This window comes from Vespa crabro, chromosome 10 (assembly GCF_910589235.1).
Source record: "Vespa crabro chromosome 10, iyVesCrab1.2, whole genome shotgun sequence".
In the NCBI taxonomy this organism is placed as follows: Eukaryota; Metazoa; Arthropoda; class Insecta; order Hymenoptera; family Vespidae; genus Vespa; species Vespa crabro.
In genome coordinates this window covers 944,071-958,856 of record NC_060964.1, presented here as the reverse complement: position 1 = coordinate 958,856, position 14,786 = coordinate 944,071, and the positions used below count along the sequence as shown (strand labels likewise).

Genomic DNA, 14,786 nt, shown 5'->3' with positions numbered 1-14,786 from the left:
CAGGCATCGCGGGAAAAGGTGGTTGAGAATGTGCATGAGGGTGAGGATGTGGATGTGTTATGTGAGCCGCCAAATGACCAGGTAACTTTGGTCCATCTTCTGCTTTTTCTTCCTCTCTTCTTTTTAGACATGCTGCTTTTGGATTAAGGTTTCGTTCTGCGAATATATGAAAGGACATTGATTAAAACTTAAAATTACATATTTTCTTAATAAAAAGAAGAAAAAAAAAGAGAAATAACAAATAAAGAACAAAATTATACCTCTAACTTGCTGTTCAAGCGTCATGATAACTTCTACGGCCATATTAAGGATACCAAGTTTTGTTTGTGGTTTGTCCGTTTTCAAATGTGTCATACACATTCTTCCAAGTTCTTTTAAAGCTTCATTGATGTCCCTAATACGTATCCTGTAATAAATTTTATATTGATCCATTAGCAATTTGTACTTTTTGATCAGCGTAAAAAGACACAACAATTTTAAAAGTATTCTTTCCATCCACAATCGTTCAACTCTCTATCAATTACAAAAAAATTTGAATATATAAATGATATTATATATTACATATGTATATAAGTAGAAAAACTTATGTTTCTACTTTAATAATATCCACTTTCATGAAACCTTTTCTATACATATACATATACATATTACATATACATATACATATACATATACATATACATATATATATATATATATATATATATATATATATATATATATTACAAATATCATTTAAAATTTTCACAGAATTGAGAATAAAATCAGAGCATCGTTGTCACACATACATAGAATACGGGCCACACATAGCACTGAATTATTTAACCACATAAATGCATCGGTGCATATCTTTGGTATGCGCTTACCTTTCCCTAGCATTATTTGCCTGTCGCCTCTCTTTCTCCCTTTGCGCTTTCACATCAGGGTCGTCATCCTCATCCTCAGCGCTCGAACAACAGTTACGCAATAACAATACTTGATTAATCACCTGATGTAAATAACTTTATAACCTAACCTAGTTAATTAAAATAATCTACCATCGTCAAAGATAGCAGAAAAACATAATTTTAATTGAAACTAGTAAATGAATTTTTATAGTTAAAGCTTATAATAAAAACATAATGATTACCAGTTGTTCGAGCAAAACTATGATAATTTTCGTAAAATTATATTATATACATATATATATATATGATATATTTCAAGATGACATATTAATGAACACACGCAGCTGCTTTTAATCTGAGAATTGTGGTTATGAATAAAAAAGTAGGTTTCACTTTCTAAGGCCCGTATTCTTTGCACCGAACATATCGATGGTGAATATTTGCATTATAATATAATTTACATTAATATTTCCTGATGTTTGTGGATAAAAAAATCTTGAGCTCTTATTTGATGTCGTTTACCTAGAAAATTCAGAATTCATGATATTTTTCTATTTATAAAATTTTTAATTTATACCTTCGACAAAAATGTATTAACGTGTCGCACCATGAAGCACAATAACAAAAAACGTTCGATTCTAACATCAATACTGTACAAACATAAATAATATTTCCCCATTAATTCAAGTACAATGAGTAAATAAACAAATACAAAGTAATATTTCCTTTTTTTTTTATTTATTTCGAATTTAGTATAACGAAAAATTTGTCTGTTTTCTTTTTCCCCCACACCCCCTTTTTTTTTAATGAAATGACCGAGTTAACCTTAATTGTCAATTAAAGATAAATGACGCCACACAAAAATAATGTCACTTGGATCTGCATCTAGAGTGAAAATAAAAATGTACAAACAAAAATAAAATCTACGTGAATGGAGAAATCAATGCAATATTCAATTAATGTAGATCACAGTGCTGTATATTCTAACGTAATATAGCATGCCTAGGGACCGAATCGCAATCGAATTAAAATGAAACTGATTTGCAGATACGCACGAGAAATTGAATTTTTTTTCTTCCTTTTTTTATTTATGTATTCTTATTCTTCTTCTTTTTTTAAAACTAATTCATTGTTATTATTATTATTACTTTTATTATTAATATTATTATTATCATTATTATTATTATTATTATTATTATTATTACTATTATTATTATTATTATTTTTGTTTTTTTTTTTTTTTTTTTTTTTTTTTCTTTAATTTATCTCGTTTTACCATCATTTCTGACGATAACCAGCAACATTTTAATTTTCACGCTCGAATACGGGCCTTGCAGTGCAACGGATTTAAGGATTATGGGAAAGTCGTAAGGACGTCTCAATAATAATCGAAAGTTTATGCATGCCAAGTTTAAAGAAGAAAATATAAATAAGTATTTTTGCAACAATACTCTCCATTTACGATAAAAATGATATATATATATATATATATATATATATATATATATATATATTATATATTCATATATATATTCATATATATATATACAAATATGTGTAATTTATAACATCATATATTGTGCATATTTAATTTCACCGAAATATCTCTTGTGCATGTCATATACTTTAGAAATTTCATTTTAAAATTAAGACGAAATCTTATCCTGAATAAATCCAGGGAAAGGTAGAAAAATACATATAAAATGATAGGGAAAATGAGGGATTTATAAATATATATATATGTATGTATACATATATATATGTATGTATACATATATATATGTATGTATACATATATATATGTATGTATACATATATATATGTATGTATATATATACATATACATATATACATATATATACATAAAAGAAAAAAAAGGATGCAACAATGTGTGCATACTGCGTGTGTTCACTAACCTTTCACGAACGTTGTTGGCTTGTCGACGTTCTTTTTCACGCACCGCTTTGGTGCCAGGATCATCACAATCTTCGTCAGCACTCGAACAACGGTTTTTTTAAAGACACAAGATGTTAGTTCAAATAAGTTCATTGAATGATACGCGAGATAAATATGTATATACTTAAAATATGTTTACATTCATGAGTATTCGCGATAAATATTGTGAAATATATACGAAAAAAGAATGCAATATATATAAATATATATATATATTAGGTTGGGAAAAAAGAAATCCATTATTTTTGCGTGAACTTCAAGACTTTATTAAACATGTTTCGGATTGTCCAATTTGGGTCAAATAAAAAAAAAAAAATAAATAAAATAAAATAAAATAAAATAAAATAAAATAAAAACAAATAATGGATTTCCTTTTCCCCAACCTAATATATATATAAGTATATATATTGTATATCTTTTTTATTTTTAAACCTGACTTTGACAGGATGAAAAAACAAAAGAGATAAAAAAAAGGAAGAAAAAAAAAGTGAAAAAGCAAACAAGGAAAATTGTTCACTCCAGGAAATAAGCTATGAGAAGATACTTACTACCTGCGCGACCTCTTCGTTCCTTTTCCTTGAGACGTCGAATTAACCGTCGCCGTACCAATTACACCGGCCGCTGCTAATTCACTACTCGAAGGTTTTGTTTCACCGCCGCTACTGTCCGGCGGATCTTTTCTCTTTTCTAAAGAGATGTATTCTGCTCATTATTGATAATGTCATTTAGCATCTTCATATTAAGAACACATTGTTATTTGTACGCTTAGAAATGATAAACGGAATAAAAGAGATACAGGATTTTCTTCTTAAATATTTTATCTATTTTCAATAATTAAATATCTTATTCGATTGATTGTGATTAACACACACACACACACACACACACAGAGAGAGAGAGAGAGAGAGAGAGAGAGAGAGAGAGAGAGATACACATTTTATTACTTATATATAAGCTGTTTATAAGTCAAATCAATTAACTCCGCTTTTTGAATTTTTTTTAAATTTAAGTGTCAAAGAACTTGATAGTCCTCTAATTTCTTTTTATATTTAAAAGATTTCAATAAATTACAATAAATTTCCCTAATTTCCATTATTCAATGTCATTAAATGATAAAATTTTGTTGGCTATCGAATAAAAAATAATTTATTACAGAACCCAATCGGATTAACTCCGTACTCTAATGTAAATCGTTACAATAATGCAATTCTAATGCAGCAGCAAGGCATTCTGCAATGTTTATTTGAATTTATATTTTAAAATGAATTTTAAAAAGCAATTTATATTATTTCATCACATTTTTCCACTTTTTTTTTTATGGAGTTAATCGATTTGTCAAATAAATGACTCATATATATATATATATATATATATATATATATATATATATATATAAGTAAATATTATATTACGTTGTAAGTAGTCTTTCAATGGATCATCGTTTCTGTATCTATTACGAATTATAGATCGTAGAACATGCGTTCACACGGAAACAAAAGATACGAGGAGAGTAAAGCCGACCTTCGTCGAACACGGCCGATAATACATCTCTCACAATTATCCTTGTGCTTTGGGCATAAGGCTTAGTCACGAAACCGTGAAAAGCATCCAATTACCAACAGGAAGCACTACTGCTTATGGGGGATGTTTAGCTTCGATTCCGATTCAGCTATCTCCTTAAATGCACTCTCTTCTTTCGTCTGACAATTCACCGTTTCGCATTCCTCTCTATGCCTATATTGATTCGCATATTTATAGATCGAATACGTATTTCTTAAAAAAAAAAAAAAAAAAAAAAAAATCGTACAGAAAGAATTTCGATATAGATCAGCATTGTTTGCTAAGCTGGTAGTAAATGTGGTTTACATTTTAGCACCGAAAAGAAGCACAAAAGAAAAAAAGAAGAAAAAAGAACTGAACCAAATTCGTGTTCAGTATATTTATGTCTATATTCTTTGACATTAAATTTTATTTGATTTTCCTAATCGAAGATACGACATTTAGATTTCCAAAGATTTATCTATGACCTAAAAAAACGTTCCGAATTCCAATGACCAAATACGATCGAAAGCCATCGAAAATAGAAAAATATAATCTCTAACGAAGTTACACGTAGAATCTAGTAAAACCCATATTTCTCTATGCCTGCGGAAAAATCCTGCATTCCATACTTCGAACAACGGTAGCTCTCCTAATCCGTAGAAGAGAAGGACTCGGTTGCATTCTCTTTATTGGCATAATGGAATCGAAGATAAAAAGCTGAAAGGAGAGAGAAATACTAGGCGGTAAGATAAAAAGACAAACGGACGGTCTTCGAAGAATATAATAATAAAGAGTATATAACACATACAACGAACTCTACGATGACTTAGCTAGCTAGCAGTGATTTATCTAATATTTCCTTATCGGGTTAGAATTCTATCGTGGGACACCTGCTAACATTCCTCTCCTCCCACTTATTTTTCCTTCCCCCCTCTCTCTCTTGGAGAACTCATGGGAAAAAGTGTTCGTTCTATGATTCGATGCCAAGAATAGAACTGTACGATAAAGCGATACGTTGTTATGCTTCTTGAAACTCCTTGTCAAGATTGACATTGCAACTATATTATATATCTATGTATATATGTATTTATATATGTATGTATGTATGTATGTACGTATCTATGTATATATGTATATATGTATATATGTATGTATGTATGTATGTATGTATGTATGTATGTATGTATGTATGTATATATGTATGTATGTATGTATGTATGCTGTATATTATATAAAGATATTACTTTATGACAGGAGTGATAATGACGATGTTAATAAATTGCGTCCAATGATCTCTTTTTCATTCCGTAAATCTTTAATAAACATAACTTGATATTGGCATCATCGTTTATCAACTTACTGGCATTGGTAACAGGTAACCTTTCTATTTTAATAGAACCGTCTGTGTCGGGTGTTGGTGTAAGACCGGGATATGAACCCGGTGGTTGCGCTACCGTTACCGCAGGATGTGGACTTGTCTAAAATAAAATATAATCCATTTTTATTATCACGACAGTATAATCACAATGTTAACGTAATAAAATCAATTTTTTTTTTAATAAATCATTACCAAATGGTCCAACTGCGGTGGTGATGTGTGAGAATAAATAGAACCGTGTGGACCAACGTGCCCTAAGTGAAGGCCCAATTGGCTTTCCGCGTGGTTCCTGAGAACGTTTATGGCATCGTCCAGTCGTTCCTCCATCCGCGTTCCCTGTACCAACAGAATACCAGAAATTTGACTCGATTACACATCAGTTTAAAAAAGCATTCTTATTGCTATCATTACAAATCATTGCAATTCTTTATTTTTACCTAATTGTTTTCATATAACTTGGGATAAAATTATTATTTTTCTTTTATATATATATATATATATATATATATATATATATATATATATATATATATACACTTTCGCTTCTCATAAAAAAAAAACATGTATTTTAACACGTTAGCCATATCTCTCAATTCTAGTTAAAAATATATTATTATTATCATCATCATCATTATCATTATCATTATCATCATCATCATCATCATCATCATCATCATCAATGGACGACGATAGTTTGTTGTGCATGCTCTGAAAAGTACGATCGCGAGTGTTAGTCCTCATATAAAAAAGTAAAAGCGAATAACAATCTATCAAAAACAAAAATAAATAAATGAGTAAAAAAAAAGAACAAACAAAATAATAAAATAAAGAAAATCCATTTTTTATGAATGAAACTTGTGCTCTGTTCGTGATAAACAAATATTTTTGTGCCGTTTTTAATTAAAAGCATTGAAAATTTATTCTTAAACGAGCATATGAATTATTATAAATAGTATTAACACGCATTATCATGGCACAGGCATGCATAATCAATATATATACATATATATATATATATATATATGTGTGTATGTGTATGTGTATAATTAGAATAATTTGAAAACTAAATAAATAATAAAAAAAACAAAATCGGCAATCCTCACCTCGGCGTGGTCGCGAAGGAAGCCGATGGCATCGTCTAGCCTCTGCTGTTCAGGCGCCGGCTTCACACACAACACCAACGCAACAACAAAACCAAAAAAAAGAAACAACCAAGTCAACACAACGCTCACAACAAACAAGAAGAAATGGTGAGAACAAAACGTGTAAAATGAGGGTGAGATGATCGATTTTTATAATTTTAAGTTTTCATCTCTCCTTTTTTCTTCTTCTTCTTCTTTCCATCAGTTCACCCTCTCCCATTAAAAAAACGAAAAAAAAAAAGAAAAAGAATAGACTTAAAACCCGAAAAATTTCATAAATTCCTTTTAAAACTAGAATTTCTTTTTTATTATTATAAAGAGACTTCTTGAAACCACCCTTGGGAATAAAAAGAATGAAGTGGTGCGTGCGTGCAGCCATCTAAACGTTAATTGCACTCCTCGTGTCGATTCGAAAACGTTAAAAATAATTATGCAAAGGAAAAAAAAAAGAGAGAGAGATTTGTGCGCTAACATAGAAAAAAAAGGAGGAAAAAAGAGAAAAAGAATCAAAACAAAAGAACTGTGATACGAATTTCGTAATGTATGTATGTATGTATGTTCTTTGAATATTTTTCTTAAAAAGCATACCGATTAATGACGAGTCGTGTTTAACGGTTCGAACTCGCATTTAAAATTCTTCGTAAAGATTTTATGATCAAAGATCGATATAAATCTGAACGGTAAAATAAAATCGTGGAAGAAATCGTAGACAATATAATACGTATATAAATATAAATACAATAAAATTATAATCTCTGGGCCAGGCAATCTCTTAAAAAAAAAAAAAATGCGAACTCGAACGGATTACCAAAGACGAAAGTATATCTATTGTGTCTTCTCGCGAAAAGCATCGGTGCGTACCATGTGAATGGTGCCACGGTTTGGATCTGCCGTGAAGTGTGGCGACACCGGTGCAGCCCCAGGTGCCCAACCTGGTGCCGATCCCGTTAAGGGTGGTGGCGAACTGACTGGTGTGGATGGGTTGCTGCTATAACTCGATACTGATTGGTCCGTGGGATAGATCTGTAATACATAAAGATTTCATTATAGAATATATTATATTTTTCATCTGTAATCTAACATATTCATATTAAACGACAACGACGACTCAACTCGTTTTTTCTTAGAAATCAATCTCAATAGTTATCGATCAAAATTCACTCTATGATAGCGGATAAAAATGTAACACAAATAACAGACATGAATTTTAAATCAATAATATCCAAAAAAAATTGATTTTCAAAAAAGAGTAATCTAATGTCTTCTTACAAAGGATATAAAAAAATAAACGACACTTTTGTTCCTTTGTCACGAGCGTAAAGTCACCTATAATGTTAACTCCATTTATGCCGGTGTAGAGATCAAATGTGATATGTTAATACCATATATAGATATGACTAGATCTACCTAATAATCTTTATGACCTTAGACTACATTTATCATGGAATAACGTGAGAAAATATCTACTTCATAATATTTTATACTTACATATATATATATATATATATATATATATATATATATATATATATATATATATATATATATATATATATTGTTTTGTACATGATTTATAGTTGAACTACCAAATTATTACAAATTAAATTACTTGAACTATTTAACAATCTTTACGATCTTAGACGACATTCATCGTGAAACAACATGAGAAAATGTCTACTTTTAATACTTTATATACACACGCGTGCATGTTTTTTGTATATTATTTATATTTGAAATAATTACTATTTAACAATCTATTTAATAATCTTTACGATCTTAGACGAGATTTATCGCGGAATAACGTAAGAAAACGTCTACTTATAATATATCATAATACTTTATATATATATATATATTTTTATATGATTTATATTTGATAATACCAAATGATTATAAATTAAATTATAAGATCTATTTAACAATTTTTACGACCTTAAATGACATTTATCATAGAATAATGTGAGAAAATGTCAACTTAATATTTTATAATACTTTACATATATGTATATATATATATATTCTTTCCGTGATTTATATTTGACAAATGACTACAAATTAAATTACTAGATCTATTTAACAATCCATTTAACAATCTTTATGATCTTAAGCAATGTTTATCACGAAATAACATGAGAGAACATCTACAATATTTCATAATACTTTATATATACACACATATGTAGATATGTACACGCGCACACACACACACAATTTTTTTTATATAATTTATATTTGATAATATCAAATGATTACAAATTAAATATAATTAATAACAATGAAAGAAATAAAAGTAACGTACTCGTGTGCTCACTACAGATGCAAGGGTCTTGCCGAGCGTGTCCCCCGTTGATGGTTGTTGATTGTTTGCGGATGCGGCGTTTGGCGCCGATGGAGCAGTGGTCGGTGCACCAGGACTATGACTATATTGCAAAGAGGCCGGAGAAGGTGCTCCAGTGCCACTGTTCGCCGCTGCTACCGCAACAGCGGCACTACCTCGGAATGTCGACATCGGCGGAAGCGAAGCCGCGCTAGTTACAGCTGAGCCAAGAATTGGCGCCGCTGGTTCACCGTTCGGTGACATCGCCGAGTATGCCTGAAAACATGACTGACGTTATTAGAACAAATAAGAAAAAAAAAAAAAAAAAAAAAAAAAAAAAAATAAAAAGAAAAGAAAAAAAAGATAAGAAAGAAAAAAAAAAGAAAAGAAAGAAAAAAGAGAGAAAAAGGAATGAAAATAAATGAAAATAAAAATAAAAAACGTAAGACGAATCTTCATACGTATGATCGCTTCTCATTTTTTTTAGCGAACAAAAAAAAAGAAGAAAGCAAAAAAAGAAAGAAATCATTATTTTTCAAAGGACTCTTTTTACTCTTATATTACCTCGCTTTAATCTCTAAACATTAGCTTTGATATCGGATACGCCTAGCGGGATAGCGCTCTCTTGCACCTACTGAAATTGCTCGTAAAACGTCTAATTTTAAGCACCACCGAGGGCGTAGAGAGGCACGTATTTATCAACAAATTAAGAGCCCAAACGCCTACGAAAAGTTCGAATTGTGGATCGAGTCACGACGATGTTACGCGACTGTATAGTGTGGTGTTTTATCTTTATTTTTTCTTTTCCATCTTTTTTTCTTTCCTTTTTTTTCTTTTTATTGAAGATTCATGAAAATTTTTGATTACAATAATAAAAACACGAGAATGAAAGAACGAACGAATGCGTTAGAAGATGCTAACGATGTTTTTTAACAATATGATTTATCATCGAAGTATCGAAGAAAAATCGGAAGAAAAGATATTTTCAAGGCCAAAAATTCACAAATCTTTCAAATGATTTTAACGACGTTGTTTTGTGAAAAGAATTATAAAAAAAAAAAAAAAAAAAAAAAAAAAAGCAAAATATATCGAAGGAAATAAAAGAGAACAGATAGAAGAATGGACAATTGAAGGTGCAAGGAAGGGAGGAAAGTGTGGGGGAGGTTGGACTGGGCGAAAAGATGGTAGAGGAAAGGGAGAGAATGGAAGGATGGATAGATGGATGGATGGGTGGGTGGATGGATGGATGGATGGATGGATGGATGGATGGATGGATGGATGGATGGATGGATGGATGGATGGATGGATAGATGGTAGGGAATCCAGGATGCCACGAAGAGCAGAATTTCGTGGTAACCATGGACAACGTAAATCAAACGAAGGCTGCACTTGACTAGAAACACGAAGTAGCGGGAGGGCGAATCTATATATAGCACCCAATGACTCATTTGACGTTACTCCGCGTACATGGAGCACTGTCAACAGTGCCTCTCAACCGGTACTCGATGCCTACACTCCTCGATTTGATTTACGCTAACGCTGGGAGTCGACGAATCAATTCGAAGGTCATCTTTCGAAGAAGAGGAAGAAGATGAAGCAAAAGTCTCCTCCTCCTTCTTCTTTTTCTCTTTCTTATATACCTCGCCTTCCTTCTCTTTTATTTCGATTTAGCACAACTATGTTTTTTCTATCGTTTAACTTTTTATGGTTCAGGAAAGCTACAATATGTCGCTGGTCATTGGATGTATCATCTCGACGTGAGAATTTTTTTTCTTTTCTCTTTTTTTTTCCAAGTTAAACACTCTCCTCGCGTGATTCGTTAAAAAGTTCGACAAAAAATGTTCGTAGAAAAAGAGAATATGTCATGGTTGATGATCGATCGATCATTCATTCGTTCGTTCGTTTTCGAACTTTCTGGAGTAAGGAAGAAGAGGGAAAAAAAAAGAAAAAAGAAAGAAAGAAATATCCAGAAGTAAAAACGCAAGAAAACTACTTACCATGGGATCATGGGGTAGGTGCATGGGGTAGGCTGGTTGAGCTAGGTGAGGGGGAGCGTATCCACTGTAGGGGGGCTGAACTCCGCCGCCACCTCCCGTCCATGGGTCACCTGGACCCGTACCCGCTGCATTCCCATCTATAAATGGGAGAAAAAGAATGCACACACATATATATTTCATCGATCATATCTTTTCTCTTAACATCTAAAAATACACATGATTTTCGATTCTTAGCGAGAAGTGATTGACGATATAGCTCAAAGGTTACATAGTTATTAAAATTAGAAAACTACTGAGTTAAAATATCGTCGTTTTTATTATTATAACTGTATTAGTATAACTGTATTCTTTTTTCTCTTTTTTTTCCGATCCATATAATCTCTGATATATAAACGATGATCTTTCATAAAATCATAATTAAGAATAATAATTTCATTCTTAATTTTTTCCTCATGTTATATATATATATAACAAACTAACAATCCAAATTATAAACAAAAAAAAGCTTTAGATATTTTGTTGAAGTGGTTACGATTAAATTATCCGATTTATGTGAATCCTAAGAATTATGTTACAACCGATCGATAGGGAGGAGAAGGAAAAGGATGAGGAGAAGTGAAGAGGGAGATTTTCGATAAGGACGATATTTGAAAACATATCAACAACAAATAACATGGCCTGTTCGATGACCAAAGGAATGCGTCGCACACGCAAAGGAATGATCGCATGTATATATTAGGGGGACCGGAAAGTAATGTCGTTTCTGCGCATGTCGCTATTTGATTGTGATTAAAAATAAAAACTTGTTAAAAATTCATTCGTTTGAATTTAATTTAAGAAAGCGACATTACTTTCCGGTCCCCCTAATACATTAATAGCCGACGAAATTATGTTAAAAGATATGTTTCTCGATTATTCGGTACATTTTTTTGAGAAAACCTTATTGCGACAACCAAAGAACTCAACGTTGTCTTTCATCCTGACACCTAATGTCAAAGAAAATTGTTCACTGCTGGTGGTAGGAAAGACTATTATTTCAGTTGAAAACAACAGCAATAAGCTGTCCGCGAAACGTTACTCTTGATACTTTTCCTTGATATAATTCCTTTTTGTAGTTTCTGAGGCTCTCACAACGAAAGAAATGAAACTAAGCCAAACTATTCTGACTGTTTCTACGAACTCTTCTAATGGCGGCATTCGATGCTTGATAAAACTTTTCGCCTCTCGTGTCGTCTCATAACTTCAATTTATATAAGCCGTTGGAAAAGCTTTTCTACCGGATGTCTCCGAAAAAAAAATCTTTCATTTATTATCTGTCTATTTTTCATACGATATATTCTTATTATTTTTTGTTTTGTTTGTTTGTTTGTTTTTTTTTTTTCGTTAAACATTACAAATATTGTCCATCGAATAAGTTAAACTTCAATGAAAATTTTACACGACCCTTTAACTATCATTGAAACGAAAAAAAACATTTCATTGCTTTCATTTTTTTTTCTGTCTTTTTTTTTTATTAAAAAGATATAAAAAAAAATAAATTGAATATATCGTTAATCTATCACCAAGTAGATTGATGAATCAAACGTATATATGTCACTGTAAAAGATTAAGCTTAATAAACTAATATATTTTTCTTTAATACCGTATCGTGTTATCACTTATCGATTAAATCATTTTGATATCACACGAAAAAATGAAATACATACAACGTGTTATACATATATGTACAAGTTTTTTTATTGGCACGTGTACATTTTCTCCTACTTTTTTTTTCTTTGTTCCTTTTTCTTTTTATTTTTTAATCAGAACACAGATATTCGTAAATCTTCGCGGCGGGAGAACTTCGACGTTGGAACGTCGGATACGAGCGAATAACAAGATTGTTATTGTTTTTGCGCGCGACAGACAGAGCGACGAATTTTACGATCGAACGTTAAACAGCCGAATATTACCGTTGCTCGTAAAGTCGCTTTATCGTCTATTAGAATCGTTATGCGATTTCGAACTAATATATAGAGAAGAAGATATCTAGACGCACATATGTACGTAGCGAGCATACGTATGCTTAACAATATGTTTACAAAGTCATGTATAAAATGCTTGCAACAATGAAGAAAAAAATAAAAATAAAAAAAATAAAAAATAAAAAAATAATAATAATACTAAAGAAAAATAAAAGAATAATAAAAAGAAACCAAAGAAAAAAAAGAACAAAGAAAATCATTTTCAACTCACCGATATAATATGGATCTGCATAAAGGGCCGCAGCTTTAGGCGATGTATATCTCGGCGAGTCTTGTCCGAATTCGTCCGAGCCATACTGTAAAAAAGAAAAAAGTTAATTGAAAGTGATTTTTAGTATTGTTTTTTTTTTCTTTTTTTAAGGGGGAGAATAAGTGGAGGGAACAAAAAAGGAACACAAAGAGAGAAAGAGAGAGAGAGAGAGAGAGAGAGAGAGAGAGAGAGAGAGAGAGAGAGAGAGTAATTATCTGTAAATAAATTAATTGTTTACGCTTATACGTAAACCTAATGGTAAAAGCTTCGACGACGATCCATCGTGGATAGGGTAGAACGAAGGAAACGTCGATCGTGCTTTCGGTTACAACACAACGCTTTTATATACCAGCGCTCATCCATCTTAGGAGGAGCACAATCCGGCTATTGCGACACGGCGGCTTCTGGCAAGAATAGAGATTAATTCAACGATATAAACAGGAACGTGTGTAAGAAGAAATCAACCGAGATTCGATTTAACGTAAACTCGTTATAAGTATGCGAGCGATTGCGCAATCGTAAAAGAATAAAATCGTTATTTCGCATCGATCGATTAGATTTAACGTCGTTAAAGAAACGAAATCCTACGAGATATATAGATCCTTTCTCGAATTAAATTTCGTTTTTTTTATTTTATTATTATTATGATTCTTATTATTATTCTTCTTCTTCTTATTATTATTATTAATTTACAATATATTTATCTTATCTTTTTTTCCTTCTTTTACAACGCAATAAGATAATAATAATATATATATATATATATATATATATATATTATTGCGTTGTAAGAAAAGGAAAAAAAAGGAAGAAAAAAAAAAATATTTTTAACGGAACAATTTTCATTTTTTTTCTTTATATAACATAATGTATATATAACCATGACACGTGAGAAAAAACAGGGGATATAATTATTGTGACTGCTTTTTTTTTGTTTTTAATTACCAATTTATTACCATAATTTGTCCGGCGTATTCCATGGGGTACACATACATGTTGAAACCGTCCTAAACGAGTTAGTATCGTTCGTAACACCATATGTTTGCGACGCTATTTGTTGAATGTTCAATACAGTACCCAACAAACAAAAATTTCTAATGGAAATAAAATCTTTGTATGTTGATATGTAATTTGTAATAGTGAAGCATATAAAGCTAATTAACAAATTGAGAAGATATAGTAATTATTGAAGATACCATGGAAAACTTAGTGTTAGATTATCCAAACAAAACAAAACAAAAAAAATACAGAAAGAGAGAGAAAAAACTAATAAAAACTATAATTCAGGAATTA

The 14,786-nt window shown here is 30.9% G+C and overlaps 1 protein-coding gene across 16 annotated transcripts in view; it reads right to left on the bottom strand.

The window, feature by feature from the left end:
* The window catches only part of LOC124427513 (transcription factor 12), a 146,702-nt gene that overhangs the window by 9,265 nt on the left and 122,651 nt on the right, over positions 1 to 14,786 (bottom strand). For 4 of the 16 annotated variants that reach the window (XM_046970508.1, XM_046970523.1, XM_046970521.1 and 1 more), the window contains 12 exons: positions 13,455 to 13,539; positions 11,220 to 11,356; positions 9,205 to 9,498; positions 7,767 to 7,928; positions 6,867 to 6,926; positions 5,956 to 6,108; positions 5,746 to 5,863; positions 3,392 to 3,545; positions 2,804 to 2,893; positions 867 to 953; positions 261 to 406; positions 2 to 156 (listed from right to left, as the gene is read on the bottom strand). In XM_046970508.1, coding sequence (XP_046826464.1) covers positions 2 to 156; positions 261 to 406; positions 867 to 953; positions 2,804 to 2,893; positions 3,392 to 3,545; positions 5,746 to 5,863; positions 5,956 to 6,108; positions 6,867 to 6,926; positions 7,767 to 7,928; positions 9,205 to 9,498; positions 11,220 to 11,356; positions 13,455 to 13,539 — 1,641 coding nt within the window. Of the gene's footprint in view, position 1; positions 157 to 260; positions 407 to 866; positions 957 to 2,803; positions 2,894 to 3,391; positions 3,546 to 5,745; positions 5,864 to 5,955; positions 6,109 to 6,866; positions 6,927 to 7,766; positions 7,929 to 9,204; positions 9,499 to 11,219; positions 11,357 to 13,454; positions 13,540 to 14,786 lie in introns of all 16 variants that reach the window. The other 12 variants (XM_046970515.1, XM_046970524.1, XM_046970509.1 and 9 more) reach the window with 11 other exon arrangements.